General features: G+C 41.0%; 1 protein-coding gene across 6 annotated transcripts in view; it reads left to right on the forward strand.

Annotated features, from left to right (window-relative positions):
* Positions 1-15785, forward strand: part of tnfsf10 (TNF superfamily member 10) — a 74163-nt gene that overhangs the window by 21997 nt on the left and 36381 nt on the right. For 5 of the 6 annotated variants that reach the window (XM_062020715.1, XM_062020716.1, XM_062020713.1 and 2 more), the window contains one exon: positions 10450-10578. In XM_062020715.1, coding sequence (XP_061876699.1) covers positions 10450-10578 — 129 coding nt within the window. Of the gene's footprint in view, positions 1-10040; positions 10246-10449; positions 10579-15785 lie in introns of those variants that run through there. The other variant, XM_062020712.1, reaches the window with a different exon arrangement.

Consider the following 15785-nt stretch of genomic DNA (forward strand, 5'->3'; position numbering starts at 1 on the left):
TGGCGATGTAAACAAAATTTACGTCCAGCATAAATGGCGACCCACAATGCATTGCGAAACCATGTGCCCTTTCGAGTCCTGTAGCTATTCGCATACAGCAGATGTGGGCAAATTAAGGCCCGGAGGCCACGTGCGGCCCGTTAAGCTTTTCAATCTGGCCCGCCGGACATTCCCAAATAATTTTTTTTAGATCTTTAAGATCGAAACTGTAGCTGCCATTAGGATATGCAGTGATGTTTTCAAATTACTGTAAGTCTTGAACTGTACAAAGCATTTCAATGGTTGGAATCTGCGCTTTTGCACGATATACTAGTTACTATGGTAATCTAATTAGTTACTATGGTCATCTAATTAGTTACTATGGTCATCTAATTAGTTACAATTGTCATCTAAGTCACAGCAGCTCAGACCAAGCAGTGTGGGTGGGGAGCGTTTCCAGAGCGACCAGCCTGAAATGTGGGTGTCGGGGACAGACGCGGAAGGAGATTTTTTCAACAAAGTTCTAAAGCTTAGTGATGTATCAGATCGTAGGTGGGGTTTATTTTTTTTACCCCTTCGCGTTCATATTTTGTTGTGTTTGTTGCATTTTGTTGTGTTTCGCTTGATTGTAAAATATGTGGATGGAGAGGGGGTGTGACGTTCATATATGGTCAATATTCAGTGTTTTATCCTTCATAGTTAATATTGTAAATCACACATTCTTTATTTTCATGTACATTCTGGGTGTACATGTAAACTTCCATTCGGTTTTTAAGGCAGTCTGTCATAACGTTTTTAGCATTAAGACATAATTGTGAGGTTTTGTATTAGTTTTCCTAAAAATAGATATACCGGCCCTCAGACACAATTTTTTTCTCTAAATTTGGCCCCCCAAGTCAAAATAATTGCCCAGGACTGGTATACAGTATTTGTGATCAGGCCATGTTTGATACTTTGTACTTTTTAATTATTTTTCTTCTTAGTGTGGCCATAATCCTTCTTTCTAACGGACTGTGTTTAACGTTAAGTTTAATACAAGCTGAGGGTTGATAACAACACGTCTCCTCGACCTCGTTTTAGAAACAAAATGTTACCCCGAAATGTTGCCTTGAAGTTTGATGTTGGGTTACTTTTAGAGGACAGCTGTGTGGCGAAGACCGCAACAACTCTTCTAAACGTCGCTCGTCCTTGCTATCGTCCTCGCAGATGTTCTGGCAGCGACTTGGAGCAGAAAACATTTGCAAAGTGTCGGTTAGCCCACCGGCTAATCAGCGCAGCGGGATAGCGCGCTCCCAAAATAAACACAACGTATGAAATAGACACAATTGCTAGCATGTGGCTTTTTAGGAGAAATGTAACGACATTGAAGGATGCTCTCCTGGACACACACACACACACACACACACACACACACACACACACGTTGCCCCCAGCAGGCCCCGTGATGCGGTGGAACAGCGTGTAACTTAAGCGCAGAATATCTCCCGTGGGACGGCGGGGTGTACGATCCAGATTGAGGCCAGATGTTGTTCATGCTGCAGCCAGCCAACAGAACCAGGTTCCATTTATAGACTCAGACGGGCCCAGCTATACTGATCCGGGGGCCGGGGGTCTCAACCGAGTCGTCCGTGGCGTTCCAGTGGTCGCGGCGTGGACTTTCTAAAGTCGTACCGGCGAGCGTGTTGACACACACTCTCAGTGGGAGTTGAAATGAGATACACAAGTGGAAAAACAACACTCGTAAATGTCAGTCACTTTCTTCAATGGAGGACTTTGCCGTGTCCCTGAACGCCACACAGGAAGCCCACAAAGTGCACAGAACAACTAGCATGTTAGCATAGCGACTCATGTTTTATTTATGTGCCTTTGTTTGTGGCAGACCTGAAAAATATGTCAGCCCAGCAGGTCGATAATGGACTAAATGTGATAACAGCAGTGGGTGAAGACAACACACGTACTTCTGGCTTCCATGTTTTCTTCTCATGAGATGTTTTGTTTTGGTACTGGCGCTCCAAACCGCGGCTTAACAAGAGATCACATTTTATGTCTCTTTTCAACACAGACGTTGAAAGTTAAACTGCTGTTTCATATTTGCCAATGAAAACGCTTTCCAGAGATGTTAGCTTGTAGCGCTCGTGTCCTCCCGTGCCAGTTAGCCCACCGGCATGTTCCGTTTAAAACTGGGGAGCGACTAATGTGTCTCCAAACAGCAAATTGAGGATCTTTGCCGAGCAGATTCTTAAAAACAGGAGATGTTATTGTTGTTTATTGTTGTTTATTGAATGGATCCCCATTAGCTGACGCCAAAGCGACTGCTAGTCTTCCTGGGGTCCATATAGGAGCATACAAAATTAAAATACAAAGAATACATGCATTACCAAACATTATACAATGGAAAAATACAACAGAAGATAAAAAAGCTAGTTAAACACAGTATTAAAAATTCACGTCATGTGGGCAGCTGCAATAGGTTTATCTTCAAAGCTGTCTTGAATGACAATTTACTTTGTGAGAGATTAATGTGAGATGGCAACCGATTCCAGAATGATATACATCTATACATGACTGTATGTTTGAGGAGATTGGTCCTGGGAGCAGGAAGTGCCAAATAGCCATTGCTGGCATTCCTAGTGTCATGAATATGTGTCTTAGTTGATTTTAAAAACTGTTTGTAAAAGTAATCTGGTGATTGATCTAGCATGATAGTTCTAAAGAACATAAGGAGACTACAATGCATCTTTTGTTCAACCGACAACCAGGACAGGCGTGAATGCATAAATGAAATATTAGTGCGCAAAGAACATTTAAGTACCGGTCTAGCCGCACTGTTCTGAACAAATTGCAGTGTGTTCAGATCAGACTTGGTCGTAGCGGACCATATTATAGGACAGTAATGAAGATGACAGAAAACCAAGGACTGTATGACTTGACCCATTGTTGAGAGGATGTCAAGAAGGCGGAGCACTTCCTGACCATGGCTAAACCTCTTCCCATTTTCATTAAAATACCATCAATATGATCGGACCATGACAGTTGACTGTCTAATAGCACACCAAGCAGTTTTGCTTTTTTGACCTGCTCAATAGGTATATCTGACATTGAAATATGAAGCTGAGGGTCATCAACAAGCATATGCCTGGATCCAAAAAGAATGCTTTTTGTTTTGTCAATATTCACAACAAGTTCACTATCATTTACCCAGCGTGACACTCTCTCCAGGTCCTGATTTAAGTTATTTTCTATGTCATTTTAAGGTAGAGGCAGTACTGTACAGAGTTGTGTCATCCACATACATAACCATATTGGTGTTTGTTGTAACACAGGGAAGATCATTAGTAAATATTATATTGTTATATACATGATCTTTGAATAGCCGTTGTAGCTAGCTAGTACCAGCTGGCGGACTTCAGCAATACTCATAATATGATTATTATTTACTAATGTATCATACAAAGGAAGTTGAAATGAGAAACCCAAGTGGAAAAAAGCATCAACATTAATCACGGACTTTGATTTGTCCTTGAACACCACACAGGAAAACCACAAAGTGCACAGAACAGTTAGCATGTTAGCAAAGCGCCTCATATTTCATTTCTGTGTTCATGTCAGTGCAGCAAGATGATAATTAAATAAACATTTTGCCATTGTTTAAAGTTCTGAAAAATTATTTTTGACTTTATTCCGAAATAATGAAACACAGCAAACACACCAGCGGTTGGGCAGCGACGGAATCAATATTTGGTTTGAACTGCTGTCATTATTTAACTTTCTGTCCTTTTTCACTTTGTGTCTTTGTCTCCTTTTTTGTCCCGAGTAGAGTTTTTACAGCATCTGCCGTGAGAAACCTTGTTAACTTGGTGTCATTTCCACAACTGGGGGGGCCGAACAAAATGTACTTTGTGACTTCAATAATAAATATGGCAGTGCCATGTTGGCATTTTTTTCCATAACTTGAGTTGATTTATTTTGGAAAACCTTGTTACTTTGTTTAATGCATCCAGCGGGGCATCACAACAAAATTAGGCATAATAATGTGTTAATTCCACGACTGTATATATCGGTATCGGTTGATATCGGAATCGGTAATTAAGAGTTGGACAATATCAGATATCGGCAAAAAAGCCATTATCGGACATCTCTACTTTGCACTATTTTGTTACACTTTTCTTACATATTCCTATTCGTTTTAAGAGCTTATTGTTTGAGTGTTTTCCATGCTTGTGTTGACATTTCCCGTCCTGTCTGCCTTGATGGCTAAGGGGATTATAATCAAAGGAAGGTTACATTTTAAGTACAATTCTTTACATTTAATTTATTTTTCTCCTGGTCCTTATTTTTGACAGGTCATAAAAAATACAAATAATTATCGACAAAAAACACTTCTATCGTGATACAGTTTTCTGCCATATTGCCCAGCCCTGCAATCGACAATGCAGGAGTGAGACCAATGCTGTAACATTTACCTGTGACCTGCTTTATTAAATGACTTTAGAGCAGGGGTGTCAAACTCATTTTAGATCGGAGGCCACATGGAGAAAAATCTACTCCCAAGTGGGCCGGACTGGTAACATCATGGCACGATAACTTAAAAATAAAGACAAGTTCAGATTGTTTTTTTTTTGGTTAAAAATAAAACAAGCACATTCTGAAATTGTACAAATCATAACGTTGTTGGTTTTTTTTACACTTACATGTTGCGGTTAATAATACATTTTTCGTTTTTTATATTTTCTGAATAAATTATGTGATAATGTTCATCAGTCAACTCATTGGTGTTAATTTTCAATCTATCAATATAGAAAAATTATATCAAAATCAAATTACAGGATGTTATTTATGTAGTTTGCTCGTTTTCCTCGACTGATGTGCTAATATGTGATTTATTTTGTACATATTTAGCATCTACAAAGATACAAAGAATTGCTATTGCGACATCTAGTGGACACATTTGCTGTTTGTTTCATTCAAAAATTTCAGCTTAATTTTTATACTTGGTAAACTCATCCCGCGGGCCGGATAAAACCTGTTTGCGGGCCTGATCCGGCCCTCGGCCCGTACGTTTGACACCCCTGCTTTAGGCCATGTCTACACTAAGTCGTTTAACCCCTTAAACCAGGGGTGTCCAAACTTTTTCCACTGAGGGCCGCAAACAGAAAAATTAAAGCATGTGGGGGCCATTTTGATATTTTTAATTTCAAACCATAACAAAATATATGGATTTTTTGTATTTATTTTACCTTTAGGGGTCCAGTTTGTATTATTATTTTTTATTTAACGCTTACAGTAAATCTCTATATCAACTTAAAAAAAAAAAAAGGTTTTATGGCTTTTCTGTCAAAAACAACTTAGTTTTTTATAGTAAAACTGAAATATGCAGTATGTAGTAATTAGAGCCCTAAAATATAAATAATGCAGGACACCATTGATTTTATTTATTTAATATGTTTAAGTCATCACAGTGAAAAGATAAATAAAATACCACTAAATATATTTGGGATCCAAAAGGTGCCCCACTCATAAAGTGATACATTTTTATTAGTTTTTTGTTTTTTTTACTTTCATCACTTAAGTTACGAGATCAACTTCAGATATATCTGTCGATTTTACGTTTGAACTATTATTTTGTTTGTTTTATGCTCTTTTGTCAAAGAAAACTTTGTTTCTATATGGCAACTACACAATATATGCGATATTTACCACATAAAACATTTTAAAGTGAAAAATTTGAACTAATTGGAGCTTTGAAAATAATTAATTAAAACATGGATTTTTTGTCATTATTTTTTTTTTGAGCAGCGGCAAAAAAAGAAAAAGAAAGAAAGACAAAAGAAAAAAAAACAGCCTGCATGGCAGCTTTGTGTCAACATTGCAATTTTTTCTTGTTAGATTTCACCTCATTCCACTTTTTTAATGTTCATTTTTATTTTTTGCAATAGCATTTCCAGAATGTGTGGCGGGCCGGTAAACAATTAGCTGGGGCCGTAAATGGCCCCCGGGCCGCAAATGGCCCCCGGGCCGCGCTTTGGACACCCCTGCCTTAAACAAATAATTATTTAACGTAAGCCCCATTTCAGCCACACTAAACTATCCTTTAAGGTACCCCTCCTCGGACAAATTTTTACACGGGTAAGTGCGCCGTGTATTTCTTGAATCTCCGGCTCTTAGCTTTGTATGGACTCATTGATCGTTTACAAACTGAGTTCGGAAAGGAAGGGACGCTAGAAAGACCGCTCCCCACACCGGAAGTGACGTCAGAAAGGACGCGCCACAGCCACCTTCATAATAAAGCGGTTTCGTAACTCGGAGCTAACCACTGGAAATATGGAGGCGAGTCATCCAGACATGCCCGTGTTTCTCCTTCCGTCTATACAGACACTTGTGGAAATCACACATGAATACGTTAAGAGAAAGCGATTGCAGCTATTTGGGATACAACACTTCTCAGACGGCATGAGAACTTTCGAATGACGAGGACAGCTGTGATTGTACTTAGCGAAAAACTTTGTCCATTTGTCGAAGGGGAGACAACGAGAATGCGGGCTCCCGTGGATGTGATTTAAAAAAAAAGGTAGCGTGTGCTTTGTATTACCTGGCCGTCGAGGGAAAACAGCGAATGCATTTGGACTGGCAAAGCAGACTGTATCAGTTATTGTCCGCCATGTATGTCACGGACTCAACGTCTAGGTCCAGAGTGTATTAAGTCACCAAAAAGGAATGGACATTGAAGGTGAAGGCAAATGAGTGAGGGGTGTCCTGACCAGATATCTACATCCCTAGTTTGATTGATGTTCTAAATGTTCTTTATCACATTGTTTACGTGTTTAATAAAGATGTGATTAATTTATGATCAGGTGTGAGTCACTACAATAGGGCCCCACCGCACACTGGATTCCAGTTAATTGAAATACCACAACACCGGATATTGTTAAGATAAGTTAAATTTAAGAACTTGCACACAAAGCAACACTGGAGGTGACTATGACGTGTGCATTTTTCGCGCGTGCGTATTAGGTCGTGTTGCGCCGGCGGACGGACGGGGTCTTAAACGATGGCAATGTGTTTGATTGATTGATTGATTGATTGAAACTTTTATTAGTAGATTGCACAGTACAGTACATATTCCGTATAATTGACCACTAAATGGTAACACACGAATAAGTTTTTCAACTTGTTTAAGTCGGGGTCCACGTTAATCAATTCATGGTACACATAGTGTGTGTGTGGACTTTGATTGATTTATTGAAACTAGAGATGTCGGCCGATAAATGCTTTAAAATGTAATATTGGAAATTATCGGTATCGTTATTTTTTATTATCGGTATCGTTTTTTTTTTTTTTTTTTTTTTTTATTAAATCAACATAAAAAACACAAGATACACTTACAATTAGTGCACCAACCCAAAAAACCTCCCTCCCCCATTTACACTCATTCACACAAAAGGGTTGTTTCTTTCTGTTATTAATATTCTGGTTCCTACATTATATATCAATATATATCAATACAGTCTGCAAGGGATACAGTCCGTAAGCACACATGATTGTGGGTGCTGCTGGTCCACTAATAGTACTAACCTTTAACAGTTCATTTTACTCATTTTCATTAATTACTAGTTTCTATGTTACTGTTTTTATATTGTTTTACTTTGTTTTTTATTCAAGAAAATGTTTTTAATTTATTCATCTTATTTTATTTTATTATTTTTTTAAAAAAGGACCTTATCTTCACCATACCTGGTTGTCCAAATTAGGCATAATGATGTGTTAATTCCACGACTGTATATATCGGTATCGGTTGATATCGGTATCTGTAATTAAGAGTTGGACAATATCGGAATATCGGATATCGGCAAAAAGCCATTATCGGACATTCCTAATTGAAACTTTTATTAGTAGATAGTGCAGTACATATTCTGTATAATTGACCACTAAATGGTAACACCCGAATAAGTTTTTCAACTTGTTTAAAGGCCTACTGAAAGCCACTACTACCGACCACGCAGTCTGATAGTTTATATATCAATGATGAAATCTTAACATTATAACACATGCCAATACGGCCGGGTTAACTTATAAAGTGACATTTTAAATTTTCCGCTAAACTTCCGGTTCGAAACGCCTCTGAGGATGACGTATGCGCGTGACGTTGCCCGGCGAACACGGGTATGCCTTCCACATTGAAGCCAATACGAAAAAGCTCTGTTTTCATTTCATAATTCCACAGTATTCTGGACATCTGTGTTCGTGAATCTGTTGTAATCATGTTCATTGCATTATGGAGAAGGAAGCTGAGCAAGCAAAGAAGAAAGTTGTCGGTGCGAAATGGACGTATTTTTCGAACGTAGTCAGCAACAACAGTACACAGCCGGCGCTTCTTTGTTTACATTCCCGAAAGATGCAGTCAAGATGGAAGAACTCGGATAACAGAGACTCTAACCAGGAGGACTTTTGACTTCGATACACAGACGCCTGTAGAGAACTGGGACAACACAGACTCTTACCAGGATTACTTTGATTTGGATGACAAAGACGCAGACGTGCTACTGTGAGTATGCAGCTTTGGCTTCTAAACATTTGATCGCTTGACCGTATGTGCGCAACTTTTTTTTGCGTATGTACGTAACTTTTTTTAAATATATAAGCTTTATGAACCTTGGGTTAGGTGAACGGTCTTTTGGGCTGAGTGATTGTGTGTGTTGATCAGGTGTTTGAATTGTATTGGCGTGTTCTATGGAGCTAGGAGCTAGCATAGGAGCTAGGAGCTAGCATAACAAACACGCAGGTGTTTTTATGCAGGATTAATTTGTGGCATATTAAATATAAGCCTGGTTGTGTTGTGGCTAACAGAGTATATATATGTCTTGTGTTTATTTACTGTTGTAGTCATTCCCAGCTGAATATCAGGTACCGTGAGTATGCAGCCTTGGCTGCTAAACATGGGATAGCTTGACCGTATGTGCGCGTCACGTACGTAACTTTTTTAAAATATATAAGCTTTATGAACCTTGGGTTAGGTGAACGGTCTTTTGGGCTGAGTGATTGTGTGTGTTGATCAGGTGTTTGAATTGTATTGGCGTGTTCTATGGAGCTAGGAGCTAGCAGAGGAGCTAGGAGCTAGCGTAACAAACACGCAGGTGTTTTTATGCAGGATTAATCTGTGGCATATTAAATATAAGCCTGGTTGTGTTGTGGCTAATAGAGTATATATATGTCTTGTGTTTATTTACTGTTGTAGTCATTCCCAGCTGAATATCAGGTCACCCCCGGCTCTCACAGCATCTTCCCTATCTGAATAGCTTCAACTCCCCACTAGTCCTTCACTTGCACTTTACTCATCCACAAATCTTTCATCCTCGCTCAAATTAATGGGGAAATTGTCGCTTTCTCGGTCCGAATCTCTCTCACTTCATGCGGCCATCATTGTAAACAATAGGGAACTTTGCGTATATGTTCAACTGACTACGTCACGCTACTTCCGGTAGGGGCAAGCCTTTTTTTTATCAGATACCAAAAGTTGCAATCTTTATCGTCGTTGTTCTATACTAAATCCTTTCAGCAAAAATATGGCAATATCGCGAAATGATCAAGTATGACACATAGAATAGATCTGCTATCCCCGTTTAAATTTAAAAAAATCATTTCAGTAGGCCTTTAAGTCGGGGTCCACGTTAATCAATTCATGGACACGGATAGGGTTAGGTGGGATTTACCCTGGATAACCTTATCCATCTTAGTGTAAACGGGGCCTTAGACTGTTCTTGGTAGAGTCTCCGACAAAACCAAATAAAGTATTGTGTTGATTTTCATTCCACCAATCAGCGCACTGTCTTTAGCTCCGCCCACTTCAGGTACCCTACCACAACAAGAAGGTGTTACCAAGTTGTGCAGAACTCTTAGAAATCCAAAGTGGATTTTGAAACTAGTCCTTGATTGTCTTTGAACTATGGATCCAAGAAGAAATGACCAAAAAAAAAAAAAAAATGTTGCTCGCCCCGCCCCTTCTGCTCCCCGCCCCCCCCTCCCTTCGCGGGTTCTGGGCGGTTCTACAGTCCGGAGTCGCTCGTCTCTGCCATTGTTGTTCCTCTCCGGGACGTCGGCGTGTGTGCGTGTGTGCTTCGTCCGCGTCGTGGCGTTGCGAGCGGCCGCGGCGCTCTGTCTGCTATGACGGGCTCCGCACCGAGGCTGGGGGTCCTGCTGCTGGTGGCGGTGCTCCTGCAGACGGTGGTGGTCACCATCACCGTGCTGCACTTCTCCACCTCGCTCAGCGCGGTGAGGACCCCAACTTCTTCTCGGCTCTTTTCTAACCCGCGTCCGGAAACATTTTGAAAAAGACCCGCTTTCGCTTTCTGTTAACAATCAGGAAGTTTTTTTTTGTTTTGTGACGCGTGTGCGTGTGCGCGCGCACGCCACCTGGACGCCGTCCAGCCGAAGTTGACGACAAAGTGAAAAGATGTGCCGTTCTTGTCCCTGCAGATGCGAGAGACGTTCGCCAGGAGCAGCGTGTCCTGCCTGAAAGGTCCGGCCGACCTGCACAGCATGTCGGCCGTGCGAGGAGACCCTTGTTGGAAGGTCTCGCAGCAGCTGCACCTCCTCATCGAGAAGGTAAGACGCGCCAGGACCTCACTTAACAGGTCTGGGCTCTTGAAGGCAAACTCAGTCGCTTCCGTTTTACCGGGGGTGTCCAAAGTGCAGCTTAAGACCAAATAAACAGGTCTCTAGTAGAGGTGGGGATCTTTGGGCACATCACCATTCCCATTCAACACTCTTCTCACTATATCCAATCCACTTGATTTATATATAGCACTTTTCAAAAAACAATAGAACAGTGGTTCTTAAAGGCCTACTGAAATGATTTTTTTTATTCAAACGGGAATAGCAGATCCGTTCTATGTGTCATACTTGATCATTTCGCGATATTGCCATATTTTTGCTGAAAGGATTTAGTATTGAACAACGACGATAAAGATTGCAACTTTTGGTATCTGATTTAAAAAAAAGGCTTGCACCTACCGGAAGTAGCGTGACGTAGTCAGTTGAACATATACGCAAAGTTCCCTATTGTTTACAATGATGGCCGCATGAAGTGAGAGAGATTCGGACCGAGAAAGCGACAATTTCCCCATTAATTTGAGCGAGGATGAAAGATTTGTGGATGAGTAAAGTGCAAGTGAAGGACTAGTGGGGAGTTGAAGCTATTCAGATAGGGAAGATGCTGTGAGAGCCGGGGGTGACCTGATATTCAGCTGGGAATGACTACAACAGTAAATAAACACAAGACATATATATACTCTATTAGCCACAACACAACCAGGCTTATATTTAATATGCCACAAATTAATCCTGCATAAAAACACCTGCGTGTTTGTTATGCTAGCTCCTAGCTCCTCTGCTAGCTCCTAGCTCCATAGAACACGCCAATACAATTCAAACACCTGATCAACACACACAATCACTCAGCCCAAAAGACCGTTCACCTAACCCAAGGTTCATAAAGCTTATATATTTTTAAAAAGTTACTTACGTGACGCGCACATACGGTCAAGCTATCAAATGTTTAGCAGCTAAGGCTGCATACTCACGGTACCTGATATTCAGCTGGGAATGACTACAACAGTAAATAAACACAAGACATATATATACTCTATTAGCCACAACACAACCAGGCTTATATTTAATATGCCACAAATTAATCCTGCATAAAAACACCTGCGTGTTTGTTACGCTAGCTCCTAGCTCCTCTGCTAGCTCCTAGCTCCATAGAACACGCCAATACAATTCAAACACCTGATCAACACACACAATCACTCAGCCCAAAAGACCGTTCACCTAACCCAAGGTTCATAAAGCTTATATATTTTTAAAAAGTTACGTACATACGCAAAAAAAAGTTGCGCACATACGGTCAAGCGATCAAATGTTTAGAAGCCAAAGCTGCATACTCACAGTAGCACGTCTGCGTCTTTGTCATCCAAATCAAAGTAATCCTGGTAAGAGTCTGTGTTGTCCCAGTTCTCTACAGGCGTCTGTGTATCGAAGTCAAAAGTCCTCCTGGTTAGAGTCTCTGTTATCCGAGTTCTCCATCTTGACTGCATCTTCCGGGAATGTAAACAAAGAAGCGCCGGCTGTGTACTGTTGTTGCTGACTACGTTCGAAAAATACGTCCATTTCGCAACGACAACTTTCTTCTTTGCTTGCTCAGCTTCCTTCTCCATAATGCAATGAACATGATTGCAACAGATTCACGAACACAGATGTCCAGAATACTGTGGAATTATGAAATGAAAACAGAGCTTTTTCGTATTGGCTTCAATGTGGAAGGCATACCCGTGTTCGCCGGTCTACGTCACGCGCATACGTCATCCTCAGAGGCGTTTCGAACCGGAAGTTTAGCGGCAAATTTAAAATGTCACTTTATAAGTTAACCCGGCCGTATTGGCATGTGTTATAATGTTAAGATTTCATCATTGATATATAAACTATCAGACTGCGTGGTCGGTAGTAGTGGGTTTCAGTAGGCCTTTAAAGGCCTACTGAAATAATTTTTTTTATTCAAACGGGAATAGCAGATCCATTCTATGTGTCATACTTGATCATTTCGCGATATTGCCATATTTTTGCTGAAAGGATTTAGTAGAGAAAATCGACGATAAAGTTTGCAACTTTTGCTCGCTGATTAAAAAAAAAAGCCTTGCCTGTACCGGAAGTAGCGTGACGTCACAGGAGGCAATATTCCTCACAATTTTCCTTTGTTTACAATGGAGCGAGAGAGATTCGGAGCGACAAAGCGACGATTACCCCATTAATTTGAGCGAGGATGAAAGATTCGTGGATGAGGAACGTTAGAGTGAAGGACTAGAATGCAGTGCAGGGTGTATCTTTTTTCGCTCTGACCGTAACTTAGGTACAAGCTGGCTCATTGGATTCCACACTCTCTCCTTTTTCTATTGTGGATCACGGATTTGTATTTTAAACTACCTCGGATACTATATCCTCTTGAAAATGAGAGTCGAGCACGTGAAATGGACATTCACAGTGACTTTTATCTCCATGACAATACATCGGTGACACACTTAGCTACTGAGCTAACGTGATAGCATCATTCTCAAATGCATATAGAAACAAAATACATAAACCCCTGACTGGAAGGATTGACAGAAGATCAACAATACTATTAAACCATGTACATGTAACTACACGGTCAATAATTCTCAGCCTGGTAAAGCTTAACAATGCTGTTGCTAACGACGCTAAGGCTAACTTAGCAACCGGACCTCACAGAGCTATGATAAAAACATTAGCGCTCCACCTACGCCAGCCAGCCCTCATCTGCTCCTCAACGCCGTGCTCACCTGCGTTCCAGCGATCGACGGCGCGACGAAGGACTTCGAAGGTTTGGCGGCTAGCATCGGCTAGGCGTCTGCTATCAGGGTAAGTAGTCCTTGTTGTGTTGCTACAGCCAGCCGCTAATACACCGATCCCACCTACAACTTTCTTCTTTGCAGTCTCCATTGTTCATTAAACAAATTGCAAAAGATTCACCAACACAGATGTCCAGAATACTGTGGAATTATGAAATGAAAACAGAGCTTTTTCTACGGGCTCCGAATACTTCCCTTGCCCTCGTGACGTCACGCGCATACGTCAGCATAATAAAACGTTTTTAACCGGAAGTGTGGCGGGAAATTTAAAATTGCACTTTATAAGTTAACCCGGCCGTATTGGCATGTGTTGCAATGTTAAGATTTCATCATTGATATATAAACTATCAGACTGTGTGGTCGGTAGTAGTGGCTTTCAGTAGGCCTTTAAAGGCGAGAAATATCCGGCTGAAAACGTCTCGGTATGATGACGTTTGCGCGTGACGTCACGGATTGAGCGGAAGTATTGGGACACCGTTGTGTCCCAATACAAACAGCTCTGTTTTCATCACAAAATTCCACAGTATTCTGGACATCTGTGTTGGTGAATCTTTTGCAATTTGTTTAATGAACAATGAAGACAGCAAAGAAGAAAGCTGAAGGTGGGATCGGTGTATTAGCGGCTGGCTACAGCAACACAACGCCGTCCGCCGCCGCGCCGCTTTCCGCCGCTGTGTGGGTTGACTTCCTCCGTCTCCGGGCCGCCGACCGCACCGATGATCGTGGTGAAATCCTCCGTCGCGCCGTTGATTAGCAGATGAGGGCTGGCGTATGCTAATGTTTTTAGCATAGCTCTGTCGAGGTCCCGTAGCTAAGTTAGCTTCAATGGCGTCGTTAGCAACAGCATTGCCAGGCGGGACAGCATTAACCGTGTGGTTACAGGTCCAGGGTTTAGTTCAGTGTCTCCTGAGAGTAGAAGTAATAGTAGTATCGTTGATCTTCGGTCTATCCTTCCAGTCAGGGGCATGTTTCTTCTGTTTCTATCCGCAGTTAAGCACAATGCTATCACGTTAGCTCCGAAGCTAAAGTGCTTCGCCGATGTATTTTCGTGGAGATAAAAGTCACTGTGAATGTCCATTTCGCGTTCTTGACTCTCATTTTCAAGAGGATATATTATCCGAGGTGGTTTAAAATACAAATCTGTGATCCACAATAGAAAAAGGAGAAAGTGTGGAATCCAATGAGCCAGCTTGTACCTAAGTTACGGTCCGAGCGAAAAAAGATACATCCTGGCGTCCTGCACTGCACTCTAATCCTTCACTCTCACGTTCCTCATCCACTAATCTTTCATCCTCGCTCAAATTAATGGGGTAATCGTCGCTTTCTCTGTCCGAATCGCTCTCGCTGCTGGTGGGAATGATTGTAAACAAAGTGCAGATGTGAGGCGCTCCACAACTTGTGACGTCACGCTACTTCTGGTACAGGCAAGGCTTTTTTATCGGCGACCAAAAGTTGCAAACTTTATCGTCGATGTTCTCTACTAAATCCTTTCAGCAAAAATATGGCAATATCGCGAAATGATCAAGTATGACACATAGAATGGATCTGCTATCCCCGTTTAAATAAGAAAATTTAGTAAGCCTTTAACCTGGGTTCCATCAAACCCTAGGGGTTCTGTGAGTCGGCCTCAGGGGTTCGGCAGAGGTCGACTCATCGTGTAAAAACAAACTTCTCCCTATTGGCGTATTACGGATACGGCAACAGCAGAAGTCACACTGATGTGCAGGTGTGTAATTTGTTTTGAGTTTATGCTCTGTGTTGGTTTTGTTGTTTGCACAAGGTGATGTTCATGCACGGTTCATTTTGTGCACCAGTAAAAAATCATGTTAACACTTTAGTATGGGGAACATATTCACCATTAATTAGTTGCTTATTTACATGCAAATTATAACATATTGGCTCTTAAAGTGTTACCAAAAACATATAAATTTGTCTTGAATTAAAAAAAAAAAAACATTTTATTTTTCACTAAAGAAGTGTTCGGTGAATGCGCACATGAAACTGGTGGGGTTCAGTACCTCCAACAAGGTTAAGAACCACTGCAATAGAAGTTTCACAAAGTGCTGCGCAGAAGTTAAGACGAACATACTAGAAGTTAAAGTTAAAGACTTAGACTTCCTTTTATTGTCATTCAAATTTGAACATTTACAGTACAGATAAGAACGAAAATTCGTTGCATTAGCTCTGTGTTTTTCAACCACTGTGCCCGTGAGATACAGTCTGGTGTGGCGTGGGAGATTATCTAATTTCACCTACCGTATTTTTCGGAGTATAAATCGCTCCGGAGTATAAGTCGCACTGGAGTATAAGTCGCATTTTTGGGGGAAATTTATTTCATAAAACCCAACACCAAGAATAGACATTTGAAAGGCAATTTAAAATAAATAAAGA

The sequence above is a fragment of the Entelurus aequoreus genome, linkage group LG15, assembly GCF_033978785.1.
Source record: "Entelurus aequoreus isolate RoL-2023_Sb linkage group LG15, RoL_Eaeq_v1.1, whole genome shotgun sequence".
In the NCBI taxonomy this organism is placed as follows: domain Eukaryota; kingdom Metazoa; phylum Chordata; class Actinopteri; order Syngnathiformes; family Syngnathidae; genus Entelurus; species Entelurus aequoreus.